This window comes from Vitis vinifera, chromosome 7 (assembly GCF_030704535.1).
Source record: "Vitis vinifera cultivar Pinot Noir 40024 chromosome 7, ASM3070453v1".
In the NCBI taxonomy this organism is placed as follows: Eukaryota; Viridiplantae; Streptophyta; class Magnoliopsida; order Vitales; family Vitaceae; genus Vitis; species Vitis vinifera.
In genome coordinates, this window is record NC_081811.1 from 20,574,118 (window position 1) to 20,596,756 (window position 22,639).

At 33.5% G+C, this 22,639-nt stretch overlaps 1 protein-coding gene across 16 annotated transcripts; it reads right to left on the reverse strand.

The window, feature by feature from the left end:
• Positions 1 to 8,353: 8,353 nt before the first annotated feature.
• On the reverse strand, positions 8,354 to 21,318 carry LOC104878355 (uncharacterized). 16 transcript variants are annotated; one of them, XR_009466177.1, is made up of 9 exons: positions 21,144 to 21,302; positions 20,765 to 20,875; positions 20,596 to 20,633; positions 20,445 to 20,490; positions 19,775 to 19,876; positions 19,320 to 19,508; positions 12,278 to 12,830; positions 8,857 to 8,959; positions 8,354 to 8,617 (listed from the first exon to the last, which is right to left on the reverse strand). XR_009466177.1 is itself a non-coding variant. In XM_059738288.1 (5 exons), exons 1-4 carry the CDS (start codon positions 21,250 to 21,252, stop codon positions 8,857 to 8,859), a joined length of 447 nt encoding a protein of 148 aa, XP_059594271.1. In that variant the 5' UTR covers positions 21,253 to 21,302; the 3' UTR covers positions 8,354 to 8,617. The 16 variants fall into 16 exon arrangements, 3 of the variants coding, with proteins under 3 accessions (XP_059594271.1, XP_059594272.1, XP_059594273.1); XR_009466176.1 differs by lacking the exon at positions 20,765 to 20,875 and having other exon boundaries at positions 19,781 to 19,876; positions 21,144 to 21,316; XR_009466180.1 differs by lacking the exon at positions 20,765 to 20,875 and having other exon boundaries at positions 21,167 to 21,302.
• Positions 21,319 to 22,639: the final 1,321 nt, after the last annotated feature.

Consider the following 22,639-nt stretch of genomic DNA (forward strand, 5'->3'; position numbering starts at 1 on the left):
CTCTCATCCCTAACCTCAAGCTCAATTATTATTTCCTATTTTCATCCCATTAGGATGAACCTTGTGGGCATCCACTTCAATGAGTCCCCCCCACCTTGTCCCCAAATTTCTCTCATCCCTAACCAATAGGATGATCCTTGTGGGCATCCACTTCAATGAGCCCCCCCTCCTCTTGGTCCCCAAATTTCTCTCTTCCCTAACCTCAACCTTAATTATTATTTCTTATTCCCATCCCATTATGATGATCCTTGTGGACATCCACTTCAATGAGTTCTTTTGTCTTCCCTAAATGAGAATGATATTTTAATTATGAAGTCAAACAAATAAGAGGAAAAGTATAATATTAATATAAATAAATAAATAAATAAAAAAGCTTCAAAAAAATTTTAAACATAGATTTATACATTTTCATAATATAAATCCTAAGTAACTCAATAAATTTATATAATTTTTTAATGAACTTTTTTTTTACAATGTAATGAATATCCTAGTGGGCATCCACTTCAATGAGTCCCCCGCTCCCCCTTTGTCCCCAAATTTCTCTTTTCCCAAACCTCAACCTCAATTATTATTTCTTATTCCCATCCCATTAGGATGATCCTTGTGGGCATCCACTTCAATGAGTTTTTTTGTCTTCCCTAAATGAGAATGATATTTTAATTATGAAGTCAAACAAATAAAATGAAAAGTATAATATTAATAGAAATAAACAAACAAAAAAAGCTCCAAAAAGTGTTTAAACATAGATTTATAATTTTCATAATATAAATCCTAAGTGACTCAATATAGAAATTTATATAACTTTTTAATGAATTTTTTTCTTTTACAATGTAATGAATTTAGTACTTTCCTTATTGAGTGATAAAACTTTACCACAATGACATAGGAAGAATATACTGCCGACAATGCAAAGGTTGTAAACAAAGAGAAAAATAGGAGAGAATATTTCTTGTTTTTTTTTTCATGTATTTATGATATATGTTGCCATTTGAATAAATGACTAATTTTTTGTTGGATAGATAGATGACCGGTCTATTAGGTTAAAAGAAGAATTTTTAACATATAAAAAAATAATTTGTTAGCCCTAAGACCTTTTTTAATCGAGTTTTGATGATCACAAAATAGGATTAAGGTTACTAATGGTTCAAATCAAGTTAGTTATTTCAAGTTCACCCTTGAAAATTCAACGTAAACTCAAACAACCTTGAAAAAAAATCAATACCATGAACAATTGGGATCCATGAAGACTTAAAGTAACCTAAAACTTATTATAAAAATGGTATTTATTAATGCACTTGAGTTTACATCTTGTTCATGCAATTAAATTTTTTAAAATTATCAATCTTTGAACATAAAAATATTAAATTTCATCGATATTTTGATGGTTTCTTGTTTTTAATTAAAACCTTGAGCCAAATCCTTTCTAAACTTATCTTAAAAAATTCGAAAATGTTGAACACAAGTTGTTAGAAGTTTCATCAGGATTATCGAATATTTTATAACCTAAGTAGTTAGGGTAGAGAGTAATTGGTTGAGCTGATTGGGCTTAATCAGTCCAAGTACACTTTGCACACTCTACCTCATATAATAGGTTATGCTCAACTAGCAAAGAGTTTGAACCTTAATGGTCACCTACCAATGGATGAAATGCACAACAACTAATAAAACGATCAAACCAGTTGCTTTATCAATCAAGCCCTTTTGAGGGTTTTAGGCTCCTTAAGATGCAAATCTATAAATTGAAGTGTTTTAGAGCATTTATGAGCATGAGAACTACTCTATTCAATTAAAAAACCTCTCATTCCTTTCATTCAAAACTATTAAAAAGTGCATTTAATTCTTAATTTACAAATTCCCTTTGTTTGCCTTCAAGTCCTTCCTAATTTTTTCTTGAATTGTAAGTCAAATTTGTCATAAGGATTAGAGTTCATAAATTCACTCTCATCTACTAATTGTGAGAGAAGTTATTGGTTGATTAGTTGAAGAGTGGTAAAGGTTATTGGAACCTCAAAATCCAACTACAAACATTGAAGGTTTGTGGTATAGGTCTTAAAGCCCTTACTTGGTCAGGAGTTTGAGAATAGTGGATATAAGCGATTTGTTGAACTACTATAAAAGAGTTAGCAATCTTCTTCTCCCAAAATTCCTATTATTGCTTTTTATTTATTCATTATCATCTCCATATAAGGTTACTATAATTCTTGCCCTCTAATATTGGTTATTTTGATTCCTTCTTCATTTTTAAAAGTTAAGGAAAAAGAGAAAATAATGAGAGGGTTTTTTATTTATTAAGATTATGTTATCTTTTCTACTTCTAATTAAGTACTTCTAAATATTTTTTTTCTTGATTATGTCAAATATCATTTTCAGCCTATTCTTATATCCTTAAATTTGAAATATAAAAAATTAAACACCTCGATATATATTTACACTCAACATTCTTATCCCAAACCTATGTAACGTGGATTCTATTATACTTAGTTGAGTGACTTATCAGCTTCAACAACAATTTTTTTTTTTTTTATCTTAATTTTAACATATCATAACTTAGTGTCCAATTTTTATACACTTTCTATTTTTTATTTTTAAAATAAAAAAATTATAGTAGCTTTAGTATAAGGTACAAGAACTCTTGAAGATTGACATTGAGAAAAAAATGATGATTCAAAAAGTTATTTAAAAAAATTACAATATTAAAAAAAATTATTACCTTAAATTTTAAGTTTATTTGAAATTGATTTTTGAAGATACAAGTTAAATTTATACTTTTTATATAAGATGCTCTATATTTATATACATGTTTCTATTTTAAAAAAAAATCAAGAAATATACCGCAATGGACTCTTAACTTTTAGATTAAATTGATATTTTAACATGATCCTAACAATATGATCGAGTATGAAAGATAATATTATGACACAAGTAGATGAAATTGATATAGAACCCTAATAGTATGATTATGAAATATGGTTTTAGTAGACATGCATGTAGATGAGATTGGTATACAACCATATTTAGTTTCTAACACAATTTCTAGTAATGCTGTTAGATTGATACGATTACAAAATTATGAGATATAAGTGGGAATACCCATAATTATTTAATTTTTTTTTTTTGTAATGACCCACTTTATGTATATTGTAGTGAAGGATGAATAATGCAAAAGTAAAACTACAAAATAAGTGTGGCTTAGTGATGATAGAATCTTTTCTAGGAGATATATATATATATATATAATAGTGAAGGATGAACAATCCAGAAGTACAACTACAAAAATAATTGTAGCTGAGTGATGATGACCCTTTATAGGAATGCCCTATGAGGCATGAGGTAAAAACATGATGAAGACAAATATACCACATATGAGTTAACTTGTTGAGCATCAAGAAGTAGATGAAATCCGTCTTCTTTTGTGACTTGCGTTGGATTTTTCTTTTTCGAGTTTAAAGCCACCAAATTTGATTTTGAAATCATCATAGATTTGACAGAAATATTCTATTGTGGTAATATGATGCAATGTGAATAGGACATTTTGGTATTGCTAACATGATAATTTTGCTCCACATTTAGCTGATTAATTGGCTGAGTTAAAGCAGGCCATCAAGTATAATTTCTTTGGTGGGACATGGTTGGAAAAGCTTGATTGGTTGATCAAGACCCATTTCCCAAGCGATGGAGTCATTCATATTGCTTTTCTTATTCGACCCATATCCCAAATAACATGCTTTTCTTATTTCAAATTCCGCAGCTGAGTGGAAGTATCATTAGGGTAATATATAGATATATATATATATATATTAAGCATATGTTTGGTTATAAAAAAATATAAAAGAAAGAAAAATTATTATTTTTAAATTATTTTTTATTAAATTTTATATATATAAAGGGTAAGAATGGTAAGATAATAGAGGAGTAAAATCCTAAAAGATTTTTTTTTTCCTTAAAATAAAGGTTGACATAGTTTATGAAAAACATGCTATTTATAAATTAAAATTTTCTTTCAAATTTTATATTTCAATCAACTGATTTTTATAAAAATTTTATATGGACAAAAAGGAATATATCATTTTTCTCATTTGTTATATTTGTTTCCTTCTTGACTATTCAAAGAGAAAGAGGAAGTCATTCTGTTATTAAGTGGATATGCACTTTCAATGAGAAACAAAATAGAAATGGTGGTTCATATAAGATATTACACATGATAGTTGTCTTAGGTGAGTCTCATGTTGTTGGCATACCATTTACAATTAAATAAAATAAAATCTTTATAACTTTTTCTTATCTTTTCTATTCTTCTTTTGTTCCTCTCTAACTATTTTCTTTAAACTTTCTGGAATCAAATATAACATTGAGATATCCCACTTTAGATAGTAGAGAAAGTATTTAGTACTATGTACTTTGTTTTGTTCCCACATTGGATAGGAAAAAAAGTGTTGTATATATGTATGACCTCCTTTTAACTTTGTAGATACATTTTAAAGGTGTGAAAGTTTGTTGAGGTCTAGATCGACCCATGATTGGGTATGGGTAATTATAAATGGTATCGAAGTTGATCTTGGATTCCAATGTAGGAGTTTGTTTTGGTGTAATATTTATATAGTTGGGAGTGAGTCATTACAAATGGTATTCTGGATGATATTTAAGTCATAAAATAAACCAAAGTAAAAATATAAAAGAGAAGTAAGGGAAACGAGAGACACTCAATGATATAACCTAGACTTTTTTTTAAGAGATAAAAAACCACTGACTAATCAAAATTGAGTGATATAACCTATAATTTTTTTGAAGAGATAAAAAACTACTGACTAATCAAAATTGTAACATCCACTATCAAGAAAATACTGAATATGAGGTTTTACCCAATCTAAAACCTCTAATCCTCTTCTAGGCAACTAGTTTGATACCTTAAGAATCTCAATCACCCACTATCTTCATGTGGAATCCCTTTGAATGCCCTCTAAACACAATCTTCACGTCTTCTTGATATTCACATACGAAGATATTTAGGTTTTATATCAATCGATGAAAAACAAGAGAAGAGATGGACATGAAAAATCAATCAACATATTTTGTGGAAGAATTTCTCATTTAGACATATTTTTTTAACTCAAAACCTAAAATTTTCCTAAGAAATAAACACTTCCCAATATAAAAAGTTTTGAAATTTTAAGAGGCACTACTAACTCTCTTGGCTATCAATTTATAATATGAACATGAGTTTAAATAATAAAACTTCAAGTTTAATCCAATGGTTAACTACAAATCTTTGTTGTAAGTAAAATATTAAAACCTAATATATGTAATAACTTTAATCAAGAAACACTAGAAGTAGGATTATTGCGTTTTGTAATATTTAGTTTTTCATCCTCTGGGATCAACACTAATGCATCTATTTGTTTTAGGCTAAAAATATTAATTGTTCGATTAAACTGAATAAAAATCTAATCTAAAATAAATGATGAAAAAACAAATCTAAAATGTTTAATGAAATAAATAAAATAAAATAAAGTTTCACAATCAATTTTTGAATCAATTCGACAAGCAGAGCATTATGTAATCTAGGTTTTAGAATCAAAATCTACTTGAGATTGAATTTGAATCTTAAGACCAATACACATTTAGAACTAGGTTTTAAAATATGGAAAATGGATCTCTTACACCAATTAAATATATTGGTTAACTTAGTTTTAAGTTTATCCAATCAAAATTAAGCTCATAACCATCTTGTAGATTTTGCTATAGATTTGTTAATAAAGGAATAAATCAAGTTAATTTGCAATCAAGGACTTTACAAGAATCACCTAGTACCTCGGTAAGAATCTTTTGTACTAAGAGAACTAACAAAGAGGATTTTTTATTCCTACCAATTCAAACATAAAAACATAAATAAACCAAAAAAATAAATTATTATTTTTTACCTTTGAATTCTTCACCTTCATGTGAGCATCTCCATATCACATAAAATTAAACAAACATGGTGGAGGACTTCTCTAGAAAACCCATGTTTGGTTGCTATGAAAATAGAATGGAAAGAATGGAAAAGAAAAAAAAATAAAATTTATCAAAAAGAAAGTTGAAAAACAAGAGTTTAGTATCTCCCGCTACGTCTCTATCCCTTGAAACCTAAGAATGAATGAGTTTAAATAATAAAGATCTAACCTAAGGATATTTTGCACACCAAAGCTTGTTTGACTTTGAGGTGAGTTGGTGCTTGTAAGGCCTCAAATTTGAAGTAGGAAAGCTTGGAGGAGCTTTGTTCGAAATTTGGAAGCTTAGTTCAAGGTTAAAAAGGCCAACTTCAATTGGGGGAAGTCTAGTTGAAAATCACATGTCAATTTTGAACTCAACTTTTCCCATTTTCCACATTTTTAGTCATATCTCCCTTATTTCAACTTTGATTCATGAACCATTTAAAGCATTGAATTTCTTCAAAACTATATGTGGCATGTCCTAAAAAAATCCCTTGGAAAACATCCCATAAATTAGTTCAAATTCAGGTATGTATGCACATTCTCTTATTGAGTTTGAATCTCCATTTGTGCTTTTAACCACAACTTCAAGCCTTCTCCCTAATGTTTGCTTGCTTTCTAAAATCCCTCCATAACCTTAAGTTCTCACCTATCACACTCATTCCTTGGTCCTCATGCCTTTTCTTAAGCTCTCCTCATGCCCCACAAGTCTCAAATCTCATTTTGAATAGTTGATTGATCCTCTATCTTTCTCTATCTTGGTTGAAGATCACTTTTTCACTTTGCATTCTTTTCATCTCTTTACCTTGAATATTTATTAGATCCATATCTAACTAAGGTCTTAACACCAATTCGGGTTAAATTGAATGATTTAAGCCTTCTTTATTACATACATTTTATTATTTATTTGTGATTGGAGCACATATTTGGGCTCCAATCATCCTAGTTGAACTTTGCTAGTTCTTAGAAAATTAAAAGAAAATATAACATGTGTAATGCAATTCCTTTTAGCATAGTGACTTAATATAATATCCTTCACAAAATCTACTTAAGTAATCAATTTTCCTTGGAATTGAGAACAAAAGCACAAGATAAGTCATTTCCTAGCTTTCTCATCTTATTCGTTTATACATAGATATGCATCCATGTTTAGCATCTATTTTAGTACCCCTTGGATTTTCTTTGAATAGTTTCTTCTAGGTTCATCTTTTATAATCATATTGTGTATTTATGTTGTGACAAACAAACTCTACATTGATTACGTAACAACTAGACATTCATATGGCTAGTGATGGATAACAATTTAGGGAAACATGATTCTATCTAATGAAGAAGCTATAAAAATAAAGCAATGCTCTCCAAAAAGCAGGTGAACACATTTGCACATCTACCCATTGACCCTTTTATTTCTCCATAACTAACTTGATTGTCAGAGAGCAATAAACCTAACCAACCTAACTTGATTATCAAAAAGCACTTTTAAGACACTTTTTCTTTTTTAATTCAATTATTAACTATTTTTTTGTAAAAACATATACAATGGAAATGTTACTAAAAGCATGTTTGGGAGTGGTTCTAATTAAAACATTTTTAATATTTACAGCTTTTGTTACTAATGCTTCTATTAGAAATTCTTTTAAGGAAGATCTCTTACTGTTTGGATATAAATAAAAAAGTGCTTTGATAATATTTGTAGTAATACGTCATATAACAAAAAATAAGGTGTTTACTTAAGAATTACTTCAAGTGATTATCAAAATTTTTCCAAATACCTAATATATGTCGGAAAATGCTTCTAAGCATTATGAAATATTTCTAATCCTGTCAAAAAGAACATCCACAAACCCGAAGTCTTTCTAGACTCAAATTCACAAATCATATCTGTATCGACAACAAAAGAATAAAAAAAAGTACTGAACAAATGTAGACAATCAGTAAAACCCAATGACACCCAGATTTTTCCAGCAAGAAATTCCAAATAATAAACAGATAGCTCATCAATAAAGAGTTTAACATAATCGTCACTGTATGCAAAAATTTTTTCTAAGAAGCAACAGCACACTTACAAAATGATATCACTCCAAATGCATGGACAGCACAATGGGCTTAACACTAAATTTCAGAAGCCTTGTTTTAGCTCTCTTTTGGAAAATTAAACTTCAACTTTTCTACTAGAGGAAAAAAAAAAACGAAGAAAAAGAACATACAAACCTTAACCTTAATATGCATGGTAAGACTGAACTATGAGATGAATCTTTCCCAAATAAGCATATGATTGAACAGTTAAGCTTCATACCTTGGTTTATCAAAGTATAGACAGAATTTGAAGGTAAAAAACTTAAATCTGATATATACTATCTCAAAAACAAGCAAGACAGAAGATAGATCTCTGAACCATGAAACCTCAAATCTAGCAAGAACCACTACCAAAAGATTAAAACAACCATCTGAAACATGCCAGAGGCTTCAATAAAATTTTCTACATTCGTGGATTTTTAAACAAATACACAACCCAAATATTGGTATAAAAGCAACAAAGATATTAAACTGCAAGTTTGTCCATCACTCTCATTAAAAATGTGGACCTAGGACATTCACTCACCAAAAATGCCACTGGGAGCAAACCCAACATCTTCCAAGCATGAAATCTGAAAACACGGCCTGACTCATCAGCATGACAAATTACAAAGCATAATAACTAGCTCAAACTCCATAAGAAAATGTCATTTACCATAATACCCAGAAAACTCTAACCCTCTGTCTGGTTGCTGAGAGCATTAAGTAAAAGACATGAAAATAAAATGCTAAATGACATGTTTTACTCCGTTTTAGTTTCGCAAAAAGCAAACCAAACATCAACTAAGTGAAATAAATGTAGTCACCTCACCTATGAAAGGATATATGATTCATTTCCTCCCAGGTTCCAAACCATGAAAAACCACTCATAAATAATCAGATTCTTTTTTCCTTTTCCTTTCCTCCATTTTTCTCTGCAACCAAATACAACTAAGTAGACTCAGGCATGCACTTCAACAGAACCAAGCACAACTATGTAAATCTGGGGAATTCACAACTATGCACTCTGACTCCCAGATCTACCACCAACAAAAAATCAAACTGAAAACATAAAAAAGAAAAGAAAAACAACACCAAAGATAAAAAGAATTAAGAATATCATCACCTTCATGATTGTTTTCAGTTTGTTCTTGTGTATCTTTTGTTTGTTTTATTGCTAATTTAGTGGATCTTTTGTGTTCGAGTCATTTTCCAGTTTGTTAGTAGAGTTAATACTCAGCTAGATTATTGTTCTAGGCAGTAGTTAGGGTGTCTTGAGGGAAAATCAAGGCCTCACCTTAGATTTTTCTAACCTCATTGATAAGCGTAGTCCAAGTTAGCTTATTAGCAACTTCTATTACCTTATAAAATGAAGCTGAGTAGGGCTGTACAAGGAGTAAGGGACAGTTCTTGAACACCGAAGGGTTCTATATTCCTTTCTCGCATACACTGTGCACGATACTTCTTGGTTTTAAGGTGCAGAGTTAGACTTTTAACAGCCATGAAAGACTCCAAATAAGCCACATTTAGTCTTAGGAATTGAATAAGATGCTACTCAGGTTCAAAGAGAGTGTCAAGGTCTCTTCTGCTAAGGTGAGAGTCCAGGTTCAACAATGTTTTCCCAGAAATATTTTCTTTCCAATCCTTCCTGCATCCTGTCCAACTGATTCTGTTGCTTCCTTATTCTTTGGATAGTTTGTACAACCTATATGACTCCTAATGTCACGGTGTGGACTTGCATTTTTCATGTGTGTCCCCACTCAATGGCAAGACTCATTTTTTATTGGTGAAAAATTAGTTTTGGAAATATTGGAGTTGCCACTTATTTTATTTTATTTTAAAAGGGAAAATAAAATAAGAAAGAAAACCCTAAAGAAGTGACTCCATAGTTTTGGAAAAACAAGTCTTGAAAAACTCGAGTCTTGGTCCGGGAATCAAGTTACCTACTGGGAAGGTACCTCTAAGAAGTAGCACCCCTCTAAGCCCTAAAGAGGTCTCTATTGACGATGTCGAGGGAAAAGTGGCAATTAATCAATTGATTGAGGTACCTAGGTAGGCTAAGGTGATTTCAGAACTAGCATGCCAAAAAGAAATCAAATCACAATCGTAAAAGAAGGTTAGGATATGTACTTGGACTGCTTCTCAAGCGCTATCATAAGACATTAAAGTTAGCGCAAAAATATAGCACACGACATATATTTAATCAGAGCAAATCGAATAGACATCTAGGCACCTAAGGATGGAATCAAACATAGATATGGCTCACAACAACATGCATGTTAATAAAATTCCAAAAAGTAAGTGATAGAAAGCATACCTGGATAGCATGCATAATTTATAAGATTCCTCCAATGAGTGGTTAGGACAAGTATAAATTGCATAATATCTTTATTATGTCTAATATACAATTCTAAAGCCAAAATTGAGTCAAGGTATGTCAAATGACTCCAAAAATAAATAATCGATTCAAGTAAAGTACAAGATCATCAACATCCAATTAGAAAAGGGAGAATCACAAAACAATTTCTAAAAAAATATCTTGGAGTTGAATTTAATTACGAAAAATTTCAGGAAACCACTCTTACACATCTAGAACAAGATACCAAAGGGCAAACACTCATTCACATGACAAATTGCAACAAAGACACCAAAAGTTTCAGAAGGTCCAGATTAGGTAAAAAAAATAGTGACATGTATAAACAAATGTTTTAAAAAATAAGGGATCACATAAAATTGTACGAAAAATCATACATATTGTTCAAAGTGTCTATATCACATAAAAAATGAATCTAGGGTCGGGTAATACTCAAAAATATTTTTAAAACACTTTAGCTAATCAGATGTCCAGAATCCATCATGTATAGTAGGTACGACTTTGAAAAATCGTATCTCCCTCGAATAAGCAAAATTTTTAAATATTTTATGTATCTAAGATCAATTTCAAGAAGTTTAGAATTAAGAAAAAATATTGAATTAAATTTGAAAAGTCATCTGTTATTTTATTTTTAGAAAAAGATTTCGGGTGTCTAGAACTGGGTGAAAACAGAGCCCTCCTAAAGACTCGTTTATATCTTCTATTCCAGAATTGCTTTCTAACTCAAAATGAAATTTTAAATTCAAGTTCAAGAAGTGAGGAAAATCATAAAAGTTTTGGAAATTTTTTAAAAATATTCTGAAATTGCTGAAACGAATTTTAAAATGAAAGGGTCGGTGATTGAGTGGAAACTAATAGCAAGAAAGAGTTTTGAAAAAATGATTTTATGTTGGGGTTTCACCAATTCCCTAATTGATATACACAAATCTAGCCTAGAATTATCCTATTTATTTGGTACCACAAGCTTGGATTCGTATTCCACTCAAAACCAGAATTTTTATTGAAAACTGAGAAAAAAGCGAATCGATCAAGACATGGTTGCATATTATTTAAGAAAATAAGATTTTGATTATAGGGACTCTAAATGAATTTTTAAAATAAATTTTCAAAGGGATCTTTTGAGAAAAGTATTTTATTTTAAAATAAAATAAAATAATTTGAAAACAACAAAACATAAGAAACAAAAATACAAAGCAAAACAAAACAAAACAAAATCACAAAGTAAAATTTTTGACAATCAAGCAAACTAAAGTGGTAAGAATGGAGCCAAAATTCTCCATTTTTCTCCTCTAAACCAAGCATTACATAGTTGCTATTGCCCCACTAACTCACCACTAATTCTCACCGTAAAAAAGTATCCACAAAAGTTCAATTACAAGGCCACTGAATTCCACCGAAAAACTCACAAATTCAAATAGGATTAATCAAGAACTAATATTAATGACTTTGAAGCATAAAATAAATTATATGGGATCGATCAAAATAACGACTAAATTAGAACCAATAGACTAAGATGAGATTCAGTCAAACTCTTAAGTCTAAAACCAATCAAACTAAATACAATTGGAACCTGGAATCGAAACAACGATAATCGACATAATCAATCAAACTCCTAAATTTAAGATCAATCCACCTAGAAAAAAAAAATGAAACTTGGAATCATGGATAATCAATAAAAATTAATCAAAATCCACAATAAAAATCAGAACTTGGAACCAAAGTCAATTGATCACGAATTCTCAAATTTATAATATCATCACACAATCAACAGAATATTGAAACTTGGAATCATGGAATCGAAATAAATCCAAAACTAAAATATGCATGCAATCATCAACTTGAAATAAAAAAATATTCATAAACTAAACTTTCAATCTACCTATTGGGGATTATTCTTCTATGCAGCTGTGTGTGTTCTGTCCCCCAAAAATCTTTCGTGTTGTGTTAGATAGATCTAGCATGGCATGTGCTATGTTGCCCTTCAAAACTGATAATGCATGCCTGTTGGAGAAGCCTCAATGATGCATGTTATGTTGTAGCAGCCCAGAAATCTGTTATGTGTGTTTCTCAGAAAATCCTCTCTTGGTGCGTCAAAGAGGCAACCGAATCTGCTGTCCGAAGTCCCCTGCTGCTCTCCAAAATCTATGCATGCTCTCGGGAGTCCTCCGTTCCCTGTTCTTATATTCTTTTTTATATGGCAGCCCATTCCTTCTATGGCTGCGTGAGGATCCCTAAAATTCCCCTTAGTACAACCAGCCTATAGAGATCTTCTTCTTATGGGAAGTGGGGATCTTCTATGGCAGCCTCTCCCTCATTGAATATTATGCTTCCTTTTTGAATGCATGTGGATATGGGAAGTGCATATATGCGTGGCTTACTTGGAGATTTCCTCAAGGATGCAACCCGTGTCTTGTTTGGTAAGTGATCAAATCCTAATGCGAAAATAAAAAAATAATAAGGGGGCGTAGAAATCATGCAATAGTAATTAAAAAATAAAATTAGGAATAAAATTGGAAATTGCACAATCATATGCTATATAGGAGAATCAAAATATTAATTCATGCAAAATAAAAATAAAAACAAAAATAAAGGAATCAACTTCATGAAAATTTAAATAAACAAACAAAAATGTGAATACAAGTATCAAACGCATGCAATCAAAAGAAATGAAATGCCAATCTAATGCAATCGATAATAATGAAAATCGAAACATCAAACTCACATAATTAAGTATCAAAAGACCATCTCATGCAATCAAAAGTCAAAAACAGGCCAATACTCATCAACCTAAAGAACCAAGCAATCAGGAAATCAAACCTAAACAAGTGTCCAAGTGACCTATTCTAAAAATGCCTAAGTGACCTAGGATGAATGTGTGCAAGCTGGAAAGTGTCTAGGATGTTTAGGACAATGCCTAAGTCTAAATTAGGGCTACCAAGGGTCACAATGGGGTTAGATAAATCTCTCAATCAGAGTCTCCAAGGTGGCTCATAAAAGATAAACTACATGAGTAATAATGGGCCACCAGGGAATTATTGTAAAGTACCAAACGAACACATAATAGGACATGTGCTAGAAGGACAACATGAAGGTTCTACAAATATGCCCCTCTTCAATAGAGATCATGTGTAGAGAATGTGAGTTGAAATACAAATAATGAGTGGAACGAAGTGAACTGTACCGAAGAACTAAAAGGAAAAGACCAAAAATTTTGTCCTAGCACATGAAGTGGCAAGGTCAAAAGATGGGGTTACAATGACATGGATGGGATGACTCTATGTGGAGGGATGACAATGAAGGGAGAAAAGTGTGATAAATAGCACAAAGATGGAAAGGGATGAAAAGAATGACTCAAGGTCATGGATGGGGTAAATGACTCTGGGTCATGGAACTCTAGGCTTTATATGCTATGAATGACTCTGGGTCGAAAGCTCAAGGCTTTAAATGCTACGAATGACTCTAGGTCAAGAGCTCAAGGCTCTAGATGGTATGCATGACTCTAGGTCGTGGATGAGTAGAACATCTCTGGGTTGTGAGTTTAGGGCTTTAAATGCTATAGATGACTCTGGGTCAGAAGCTCAGGGCTTTAAATGATATAAACAACTCTGGGTCAGAAGCTTAGGGTTTTTAATGCTATAGATGACTTTGGGTCGGGAGCTCAAGGCTTTAGATGGCATGGATGACTCTAGGTCAGAAGCTCGGGGTTTTAAATGCTATAGATAACTTTGGGTTGGGAGCTCAAGGCTTTAGATGATATGGATGACTCTAGGTCAGAAGCTCGAGGTTTTAAATGCTATAGATGACTCTTGGTCTGGAGCTCAAGGCTCTAAATGATACGGATGACTCTGGGTCGTGAACTCAGGGCTCTAAATGATATGGATGACCCTGGGTTGTAAGCTCAGGGCTCTAAATGCTAAGGATGACTTTGGGTCACATATGAGAATGAACAAATTTGGGTTGTGAGCTTAAGGTGCTAAATGCTAAGAATAACTCTGGGTCACAAATGAGAAGAACGACTCTGGGTCAGAGCTTAAGGCTTAGGGCTCTAAATGTTAAGAATGACTGTAGGTCAAAAATAAGAATAACGACTCAAGGTCACGAATGAAAAGAACGACTATGGGTCATGAGCTTAGGGCTTTAAATGCTAAGAATGACTTTGGGTCACGAATGAAAAGAACGACTCTAGGTCGTGAGCTCAGGGATCTAAATGCTAAGAATGACTCTGGGTCATAAATAAGAATAACAACTTAGGATCGCGAGCTCAGGGCTCTAAATGGATAGTCGATCAGAATGTTTTCCGACTTATGGTGCCACATCAAGGCCATGATTCGTCCCTAGCAGCGGCAGTGGCAATGGCACCATTTGATTCGGGGTTCGATCCCCGGCAGCGGCGCCATTTGATTCGTGCCCAATTGGTGTCTCAGCTGATTCGTGTCCAGCTGGTGCTCCTTGATTGAGGGAGTAATCAACAAAATTTATAACCTATTACACCATATACTAGGGTAGCAAAGACAAAGCTACTATAGTATAGTGGCTCTAGGATCGTTCACTGGGATGAGTTTTCACTTTGCAAATGATATTAATTCAAAATTGAATTGGTGCATTTTCATTTCAAGGTTAGCTTTAAAAGAAAACATAAAGATGTTTGAATGAAAAAGGTTTGGTTTTAAACTAACCACAAATAGTAACTGATTTTACTTACAAAAAAATATGTTTCTTGGAGTTCAGATCACTAGGCTCAGATTCCTCATACAAAAAGGGAGTTCCGGTCACTTGTTTCTTTTCCTCGCATTAGAGAATTAACATATAGTTAATTCCCTAACTGGTGTTGTACAGATGCTTCCCATTAATGGGTTCAAACTCTAAATCCCTCTCACTGATGCATCTTGCAATGACTCATGCCTCTCACCTAGCACTTGCCATTCAAGGTGATCTTTAACCTTGGATTACCCGTCAAAAGCTCGCAAGAGATAACTAATGGATGTCTCCTTAGAGTCCAAAAGCTTACCAAGTGTTGGCTATTCTAGAAAATCCTACCTTCAAGTCACCTCCCAGAGGCTCGCAAGGGGTAAACTAGTGCATCTCCATGGACGGAAATCACTTGCCTTACCAAGTGTTGGCCCAGGTGAATTAAAGGCGTTTTAAGTTAACTAAAAAGATAAAAACCATTAACGAGTCACACTTTCTCTTTATTAAAAACTAAAACAACAAAACTTCCAAATTATACATGTGGAAACTTACCCGGATTTCCTCACTCCAAGAGACAAAAAGCTTAGTCTCTCATCCTCTGTGGAAAAATCCTCAGAGTTTGGTTGGCTAGAAATAAAAAAGAAATGAAAAATGAAAGAGAAGGAAAAACAGAGCAAGACTCTGTATATTCTATATATTGATCGATGGATTACATCTCTCCGAGCATCCCCTTGTTAGTGTTTACAAGAGAGTTTATATAGGAAGGTAATTTACCCTTCCTTGGATACTTCCTAGCTAAGGAATTACATGAGTGGCTGAATACAAGGAGAAAATGGAAATTTATACAAAAATATCTGAAGAAAAGATCTAAAAGAGTCGGTGCATAAATATCAGGAAGCTCCAGGAACCATTTCGCAAGAGAAAATGGTGTCTGCGAGATTTCGCAGACACTCAAGAGGGCTGCGAAATCACTTCGCAACATCAAGCTATTCTTGTAGGGCTGCGAAGTTGGCTTCCACCTTGAGGTTCTCAGCTTCCAGCTTGCGGCATATATCGGGCACCTTCAGAAGGAAATCCACAACACTGTGCAAAAAGGCTGCGAAATTCTCGCAACAAAAGGCTGATTCCGCAACACTTTGCAAAATGCTTCCTTCAGTTTGGAGTGATCGTCTTGCAATGGCTGTAACTCCTTCATTTCAACTCCGAATCGTGCACCATATGAAGCATTGGATTCTTGAATTCCTGAGCTTTCAAATGGTATATAGAATGTAGAAAATGGACTTCGGAAAGTACTCCAAAAGTGCGCATGAAGACTGCAGCTGCTGTCCTCTGTTTTCTTCACTCTGTTTTTCCTCTCTCCAGTGCTCTTTCCTTGCATACTTTGAACGACTAAGGCAAAGGGCTATGAAGCTCCAAAGCTTGGTTCTTCATGAATTTGAGCTTCCAAAAGCTTTGCCATAACTTGTCCAAGTAGCTCCTCCATCATTTGGCATTCTTGAATTGATTCATAAGCTGATAAAAACATGTAAACTTGCCACAAAATGGTTAAAACCAATTACTAAGGACTTTAATGAATTAATTGGGTTAAATGAATATGATTACTACTCAAAGGTGCTTAAAACCATTATAATTAAGTCTACAAAATAGCACTTTTTGGTAGTAATCAGGCCCCTCGCAAGTGGCTAGAATGGTGAAAACGAAACATCTCAGGGATGTGAAGGATACGAACTACTTCGGGTCATGAGCTCAGGGCTTGGGATGCCATGAATGACACTAGGTCATGGATGAAATGAGTAACTTTGGGTCACGATGAATAACTCAGGGCCATGGATGGCATGAACGACTCTAGGTCATGATGCAATGAGTAACTCAGGGTTATGATGAATAGCTTAGGGCTATGAGCTCCAGGCTCTATGACTGATCGATTAGAAGGAGAGTGTGATATGCAATCTCTAGTCAACCCACTCATGGGCAACCAAATGATGAAGGCTTAGCTCAAGGCTGGAAAGACTCTAGGTCCTTAGGGAATGATAGCTTAGGGCTACCAGATTCAAGGCCTAGAAAGAATGGATAGCTCAAGGCTATAAGACTTAGGGTTTGGAAGGAATGGATAGCTCAAGGCTACGAGGCTTAGGGCCTAAAAGGAACAGGTAGCTCAAGGCTATAAGACACGAGGTCTAGAAGGAATGGATAGCTCAGGACTATGAGGCTCAGGGCCTAAGAGGAGAAGGGCAACTCAGGGTTACAAGACTCAGGGCCTAAAAGGAACAGATAGCTCAAGGCTATTAGACTCAAGGTTTAGAAGGAACAGATAGCTCAAGGCTATAAGACTCAGGGTCTAGAAGGAATGGATAGTTCAGGGCTATGAGGTTCAAGGCCTACGAGACTCAAGGCATAAGAGGATAAGGATAGCTCAGGGCTACGAGACTTGGGGCCTAAAAGGAACAGATAGCTTAAGGCTATAAGACTCAAGGTTTAGAAGGAATGGATAACTCAGGGCTACGAGGCTCAAGGCCTAAGAGGAGAGGGATAGCTCAGGGCTACGAGACTCAGGGCTTAAAAGGAACAGATAAAGAAGACCAACTCGAAAGCGGATAGGAAGTAAATGGGCTCAAAGTCCTATACTCAAAATGCCAAGGGTTGGACTACTGAGCTTAGGAAGGGAAATATGCCCCAATATCTAGGGTGCTCGCACTGCTAAAACAACCAGTAAATCAATCATTCGCTGAGATCAGTGGGTTAGAAATCGATGCATCATGACCAACTTCTGAAAAATCTAAACTGAAAGAACTCTCTGTGTCTCAAAAGATGCTTTCTCGACGAATCTCAAAAGGTAAATCTCAGAGTGTGTACTTCGTGACTCATCTAAAAGCAAATCTCAAAGTGCACAAAATACTGCTCATCTAGATAATCCAATCCGCAAGATAACAATGGCGAAAACAATCTATTTCATTTCAAAATCTTTACTCCTAAATTCTCTCAATTCTAACCAACATAATCATCAACTCTTGAATTTTGCATTCCAACAATTGATGATACCCTAAGACTAAATATACACGTGTGCTTGCCAAATTATATTGGAAGAAGAATAAAGGTAGTGAATCCTTCGAGTAAGTTCAACCATCTACAGTCTTCCATCATTATTTAGTATGTTGTGAGTTGTGTTAAATCCTTCACTCCTTTTATGACAAGGGATGAACTTTAACTCACTTTTTCTACTTTCCTCTTTTACAAAACGAAAAGTTTTCCAATCATTTTTTTCCAAACTACTTGCAATATTTTAGCTCCACATGCTCACTTCAGGAACAACTCAACAAAGTTGGAATAAGCAATCTCAACATAAAATACACACATAAATGTTCACCCTTATTGACCATCCAATACCATATTCTGATAGTCTTTTTGTAGGCTTAAGCTAATGTTTTTATTTCAATTTCCAAATCCACTTTTAACCTATATGATTTTATGCTCTACTTCCTAAGATATGGATATTTCTAATGATTAGAACTCTTTCTATCAATTTTTCTTTTATAGGAATCTCCATTAAATATGAAACTCCTTGATCCTTGGAAAGTGAAGATTAAAGTTTCTTCAATTATAGTTGCAGTTTTTCCTGCAGTCATACATTGTTGTGTCACTATGCTAATTCTTTTGATGTGCAATCCACTCCACTTTCCTAGCATCTCCAACATATGCATAAACTATAGTTCAATTTTTAGCTGAAAGCCATAAGCACCAGTTTTGGCAAGGAGAGATGACCATGTAGCAATATAAGGATATGCAAGTGAATTCTCTTAATGCAAAGTTCAAAGCAATGTGCAAATGACAAATCAGTTTTGACACTTTTGCAAAGAACAATTTATGTAATTTCCTGTCCATGCGTTGGCCATATTGCGCCATGGTTTTCAGAAGTCATTAGGCCAAACTATAATGTCAATAAATGCAGAGTAGTTTCAGACATCCCCAAAGGAGCCATGTAATTATAAAAAAAACGTAAGGGTGACTGCACTCAACTTCCAGGATTCAAATTCTAGCACTGGTTTTTGGCATATCAGGAAGTTCTATAACAGGAATATAGCGAATGATTGACACAAGAATGCAGAATTGAAGAGCCAAATTACTGAATCCATTGATGGAAAACTGCACCCTAAATGATGTTCTTCACTGTATCAAATACTACATATTTCCATTTTGAAGACGAACCCATTTATTTCAGCTACAGGAAAGGTCACCTGCTGGTCTGTATGCCTTGAGGTCCAACGCTCACGAACAAGGTGAATATGTAAGACAGCCTTGATGAGAAGATTGTATGACAGCGAGAGAGAGCACGCCTGTACACAGTCATGTTCCTCGCATGAATGCTGACTAGCGTGCTCTCTCTCGTTGTCAAGCAATTACATGTCACTGCTTGAACTAATGATCTGCGGAGCAAGGAAACACAATAAGAAAATATACTAGCAAACAATTATTAAACTGAAAATTTTCCCACAACCATAGTTTTCTCACAAAGGTGATGGACAAAGAGGGTAAAGATGCTTTCTAATCTCAAAATGCAATAAGCTGTCAAAAGCTTGCAAATTTTCTTTCAGAAAAACAAACACCATCCCATTTCTCTTCCCCAAAATCCCCAACTATCCACAGCAACGAAAGAGAGCATACAAAAGTCCTTGAAAATTAGTAGGAACACCTTTACCCTCAAAGAGATCGAGCCCCCTTATTCATCTTTGAAGCAGCAAGAGAACATTCACTAACTCAAAGTCTTTCCTAGCCTCAAATCTAAAAAAGATATCTGAATCCACAACAAAAGAACAAATAATCAGCAACAGCAATTCTAAAAACCCGACAACAAATGCCTCAGAATAGAGCCAGATAACATGAAATACAACAAGCTAACACTCAATTTCAGAAGCCTAACTTTAGCTCTTTTGGAAAATTGAACTTCGACTTTTCTACTAGGGCGCTAGTCACAAAAAATGAAGGGGCAAAAGATAAAAACAAAATACAAATCTTAACTAGCACCCTATTTCTCTGCAACTAATAACAAGCAAGACAAAAGCCAGCACAGAAAAATAATCCAATGATTAAATTTCAACACATAAAAGGAAGTGGTATCACATGCATGATAACAGCAAAATAAAAGTAGTATCACATGAAACTTCAAACCAAGCAAGAATCACTACCAAAGTATTAAAACAATCATCTGAAACTGCCAGAAGCTTCAACAATTTTCCACAATTATATATGTTAAAACAAATACACAACCCAAATGGCAGTATGAAAGCAACAAGGACATTCTCAAACTGCAAGTTTTGGAGTCAATCACTCATTGAAAATGTAACACCAGAACATTCACTCACCCAAAACGCCACTGGCAGTAAATCCAACATCTTCCAAGCATGAAATCTGAAAAACACAGCTTGAATCAGAAGGGTTTGAAATGAGGAAGCACTTGATATAATCAGAAGGGTTTGAAGAAAAGAGAGAGAGAGAGAAAAAAAGCTTATCCACCATAATGCCTAAAAACCCCCTATCCGTCCCTTTCGTTCCTGAGAAAAGAAAGTAAAAAACAATAAAATAAAATGCTTTATCCGGTTTTAGCTTCCCAAAAAAGGAAAAGAGAAAAAAAAAAAAACAAAAAGCAAATCAAACATGAACTAAGCCAACTAGATGTCATCACCTCAACTAGGAAAAGATTCATTTCCTCTAGAGTCCCGGAGAATGAAAAACCACCCATATTATATACAATCAAACAATTTTTCATTTCTTTTCTTTTCCTTTCCTCCATTTTCTCCGCAACCAAACACGATAAAGTAGAGTCAGGCATGCACTTCAACAGAACAAAAAACAGCACACAAATCTCGAAAAAACTCATCAAAGCCACACCAAAACAAATCAAATAAACAAAACCATGCACTCTGATTCCCAGATCTACTACCAGCAAAACTTTAAACTCAAAACCCACAACAACACAAATAAAAAAAAAAAAGAAAAAAAAAAACACCCAAAACCCCCCCAAAAAGAACAACAAGGACAACACGAATTAGAGAGATTATCACCTTCATGATCACATAGTACTAACCATACTCGTGAAGAAGATTTCAGGAGATTCCAGAGATTCCGGAAAGACCTAGAGAGGAAATGAAGAGTCAGCGGCAGACAAGACATTAAAAAAATTGAAAAAAGAAATAAATGAAAGGATAAACGCTATAATGAGAGGCGATGAGGTACCATTTTCATATCCTCCTCTTTTTTCGACCTTTAAGTTGACCGCTCCCACCTTGCCCACCGTACATGTGTCATCATCAACGTCCACAATTCATCAACTTGGCCTTCTTGTTGTCTATGTACCGCGATGGGTTTAACAACCTAATGGACCGGCGAGTTTCTCAACAAGAAAACAACAAAGTACGAATTTACTGTCTTTTTATCTAAATATTACTATAATAATAATTATTATGATTTTATTTAATGTACTTGTAGTTGTGGGGTTGAGATGTGGACTTCACAGCAGCGATTCCACCACACAATTGCTGCGACGGCGTGTGTCCGTATTTCCCTATATTTTGGATTTCAAAACATTAATGGTAAGAAAGGATGTAATTCAACTAAGTGGGTTAGGGATTTAGGGTTTTTTTAATTCTACTTTTTTTAACAATTATTGGTGGGAATAGGGTCATCATCCCCCACCTTGTCCCCAAAATTTTCTCATCCCTAACCTCAATCTCAATTATTATTTCCTATTCCCATCGCATTAGGATAATCCTTGTTGGCATCCACTTCAATGAGTTTTTTTTGTCTTCCCTAAATGAGTATGATATTTTAATTATGAAATCAAACAAATAAGAGGAAAAGTATAATATTAATCGAAAAAAAAAAACCTCCAAAAAGTGTTTAAACATAGATTTATATATTTTCATAATATAAATTTTAAGTGACTCAATTTAGAAATTTATACAACTTTTTAATGATTTATTTTTACAATATAATGAATTTAGTACTTTTCTTATTGAGTGATAAAGCTTTACCACAATGACATATGAAGAATATACTATCAACAATGCAAAGGCTTTAATCAAAGAGAAAAATAGGAGAGAAATTTTCTTGTTTATTTATTTATTTTTTTCATGTATTTATGATATATGTTGGTATTTGAATAAGTGACTACTTTTTTGTTAGATAGATAGATGACCCGGTCTACTAGGCTTAAAGAAGAAGTTTTAAAATATGAAAAAAGAATTTGTTAGTCATAAGGCTTTTTTAATCGAGTTTTGGTGATAGCAAAATAGGTTAAGGTTACTAATGGTTCAAATCAAGTTAATTATTTCAGGTTCACCCTTGAAAATTCAAAGAAAACTCAAACAACCTTGAAAAAAGATCAATACCAAGAACAATTGGGATCCATGAAGACTTAAAATAATCTAAAATTTATTATAAAAATGGTATTTATTAATGCACTTGAGTTTACATCTTGTTCATGCAATTAAAAATTTTAAAATCATCCATCTTTGAACATAAAAAGATTAAATTTCACCAAAATTTGGTTGGTTTCTTG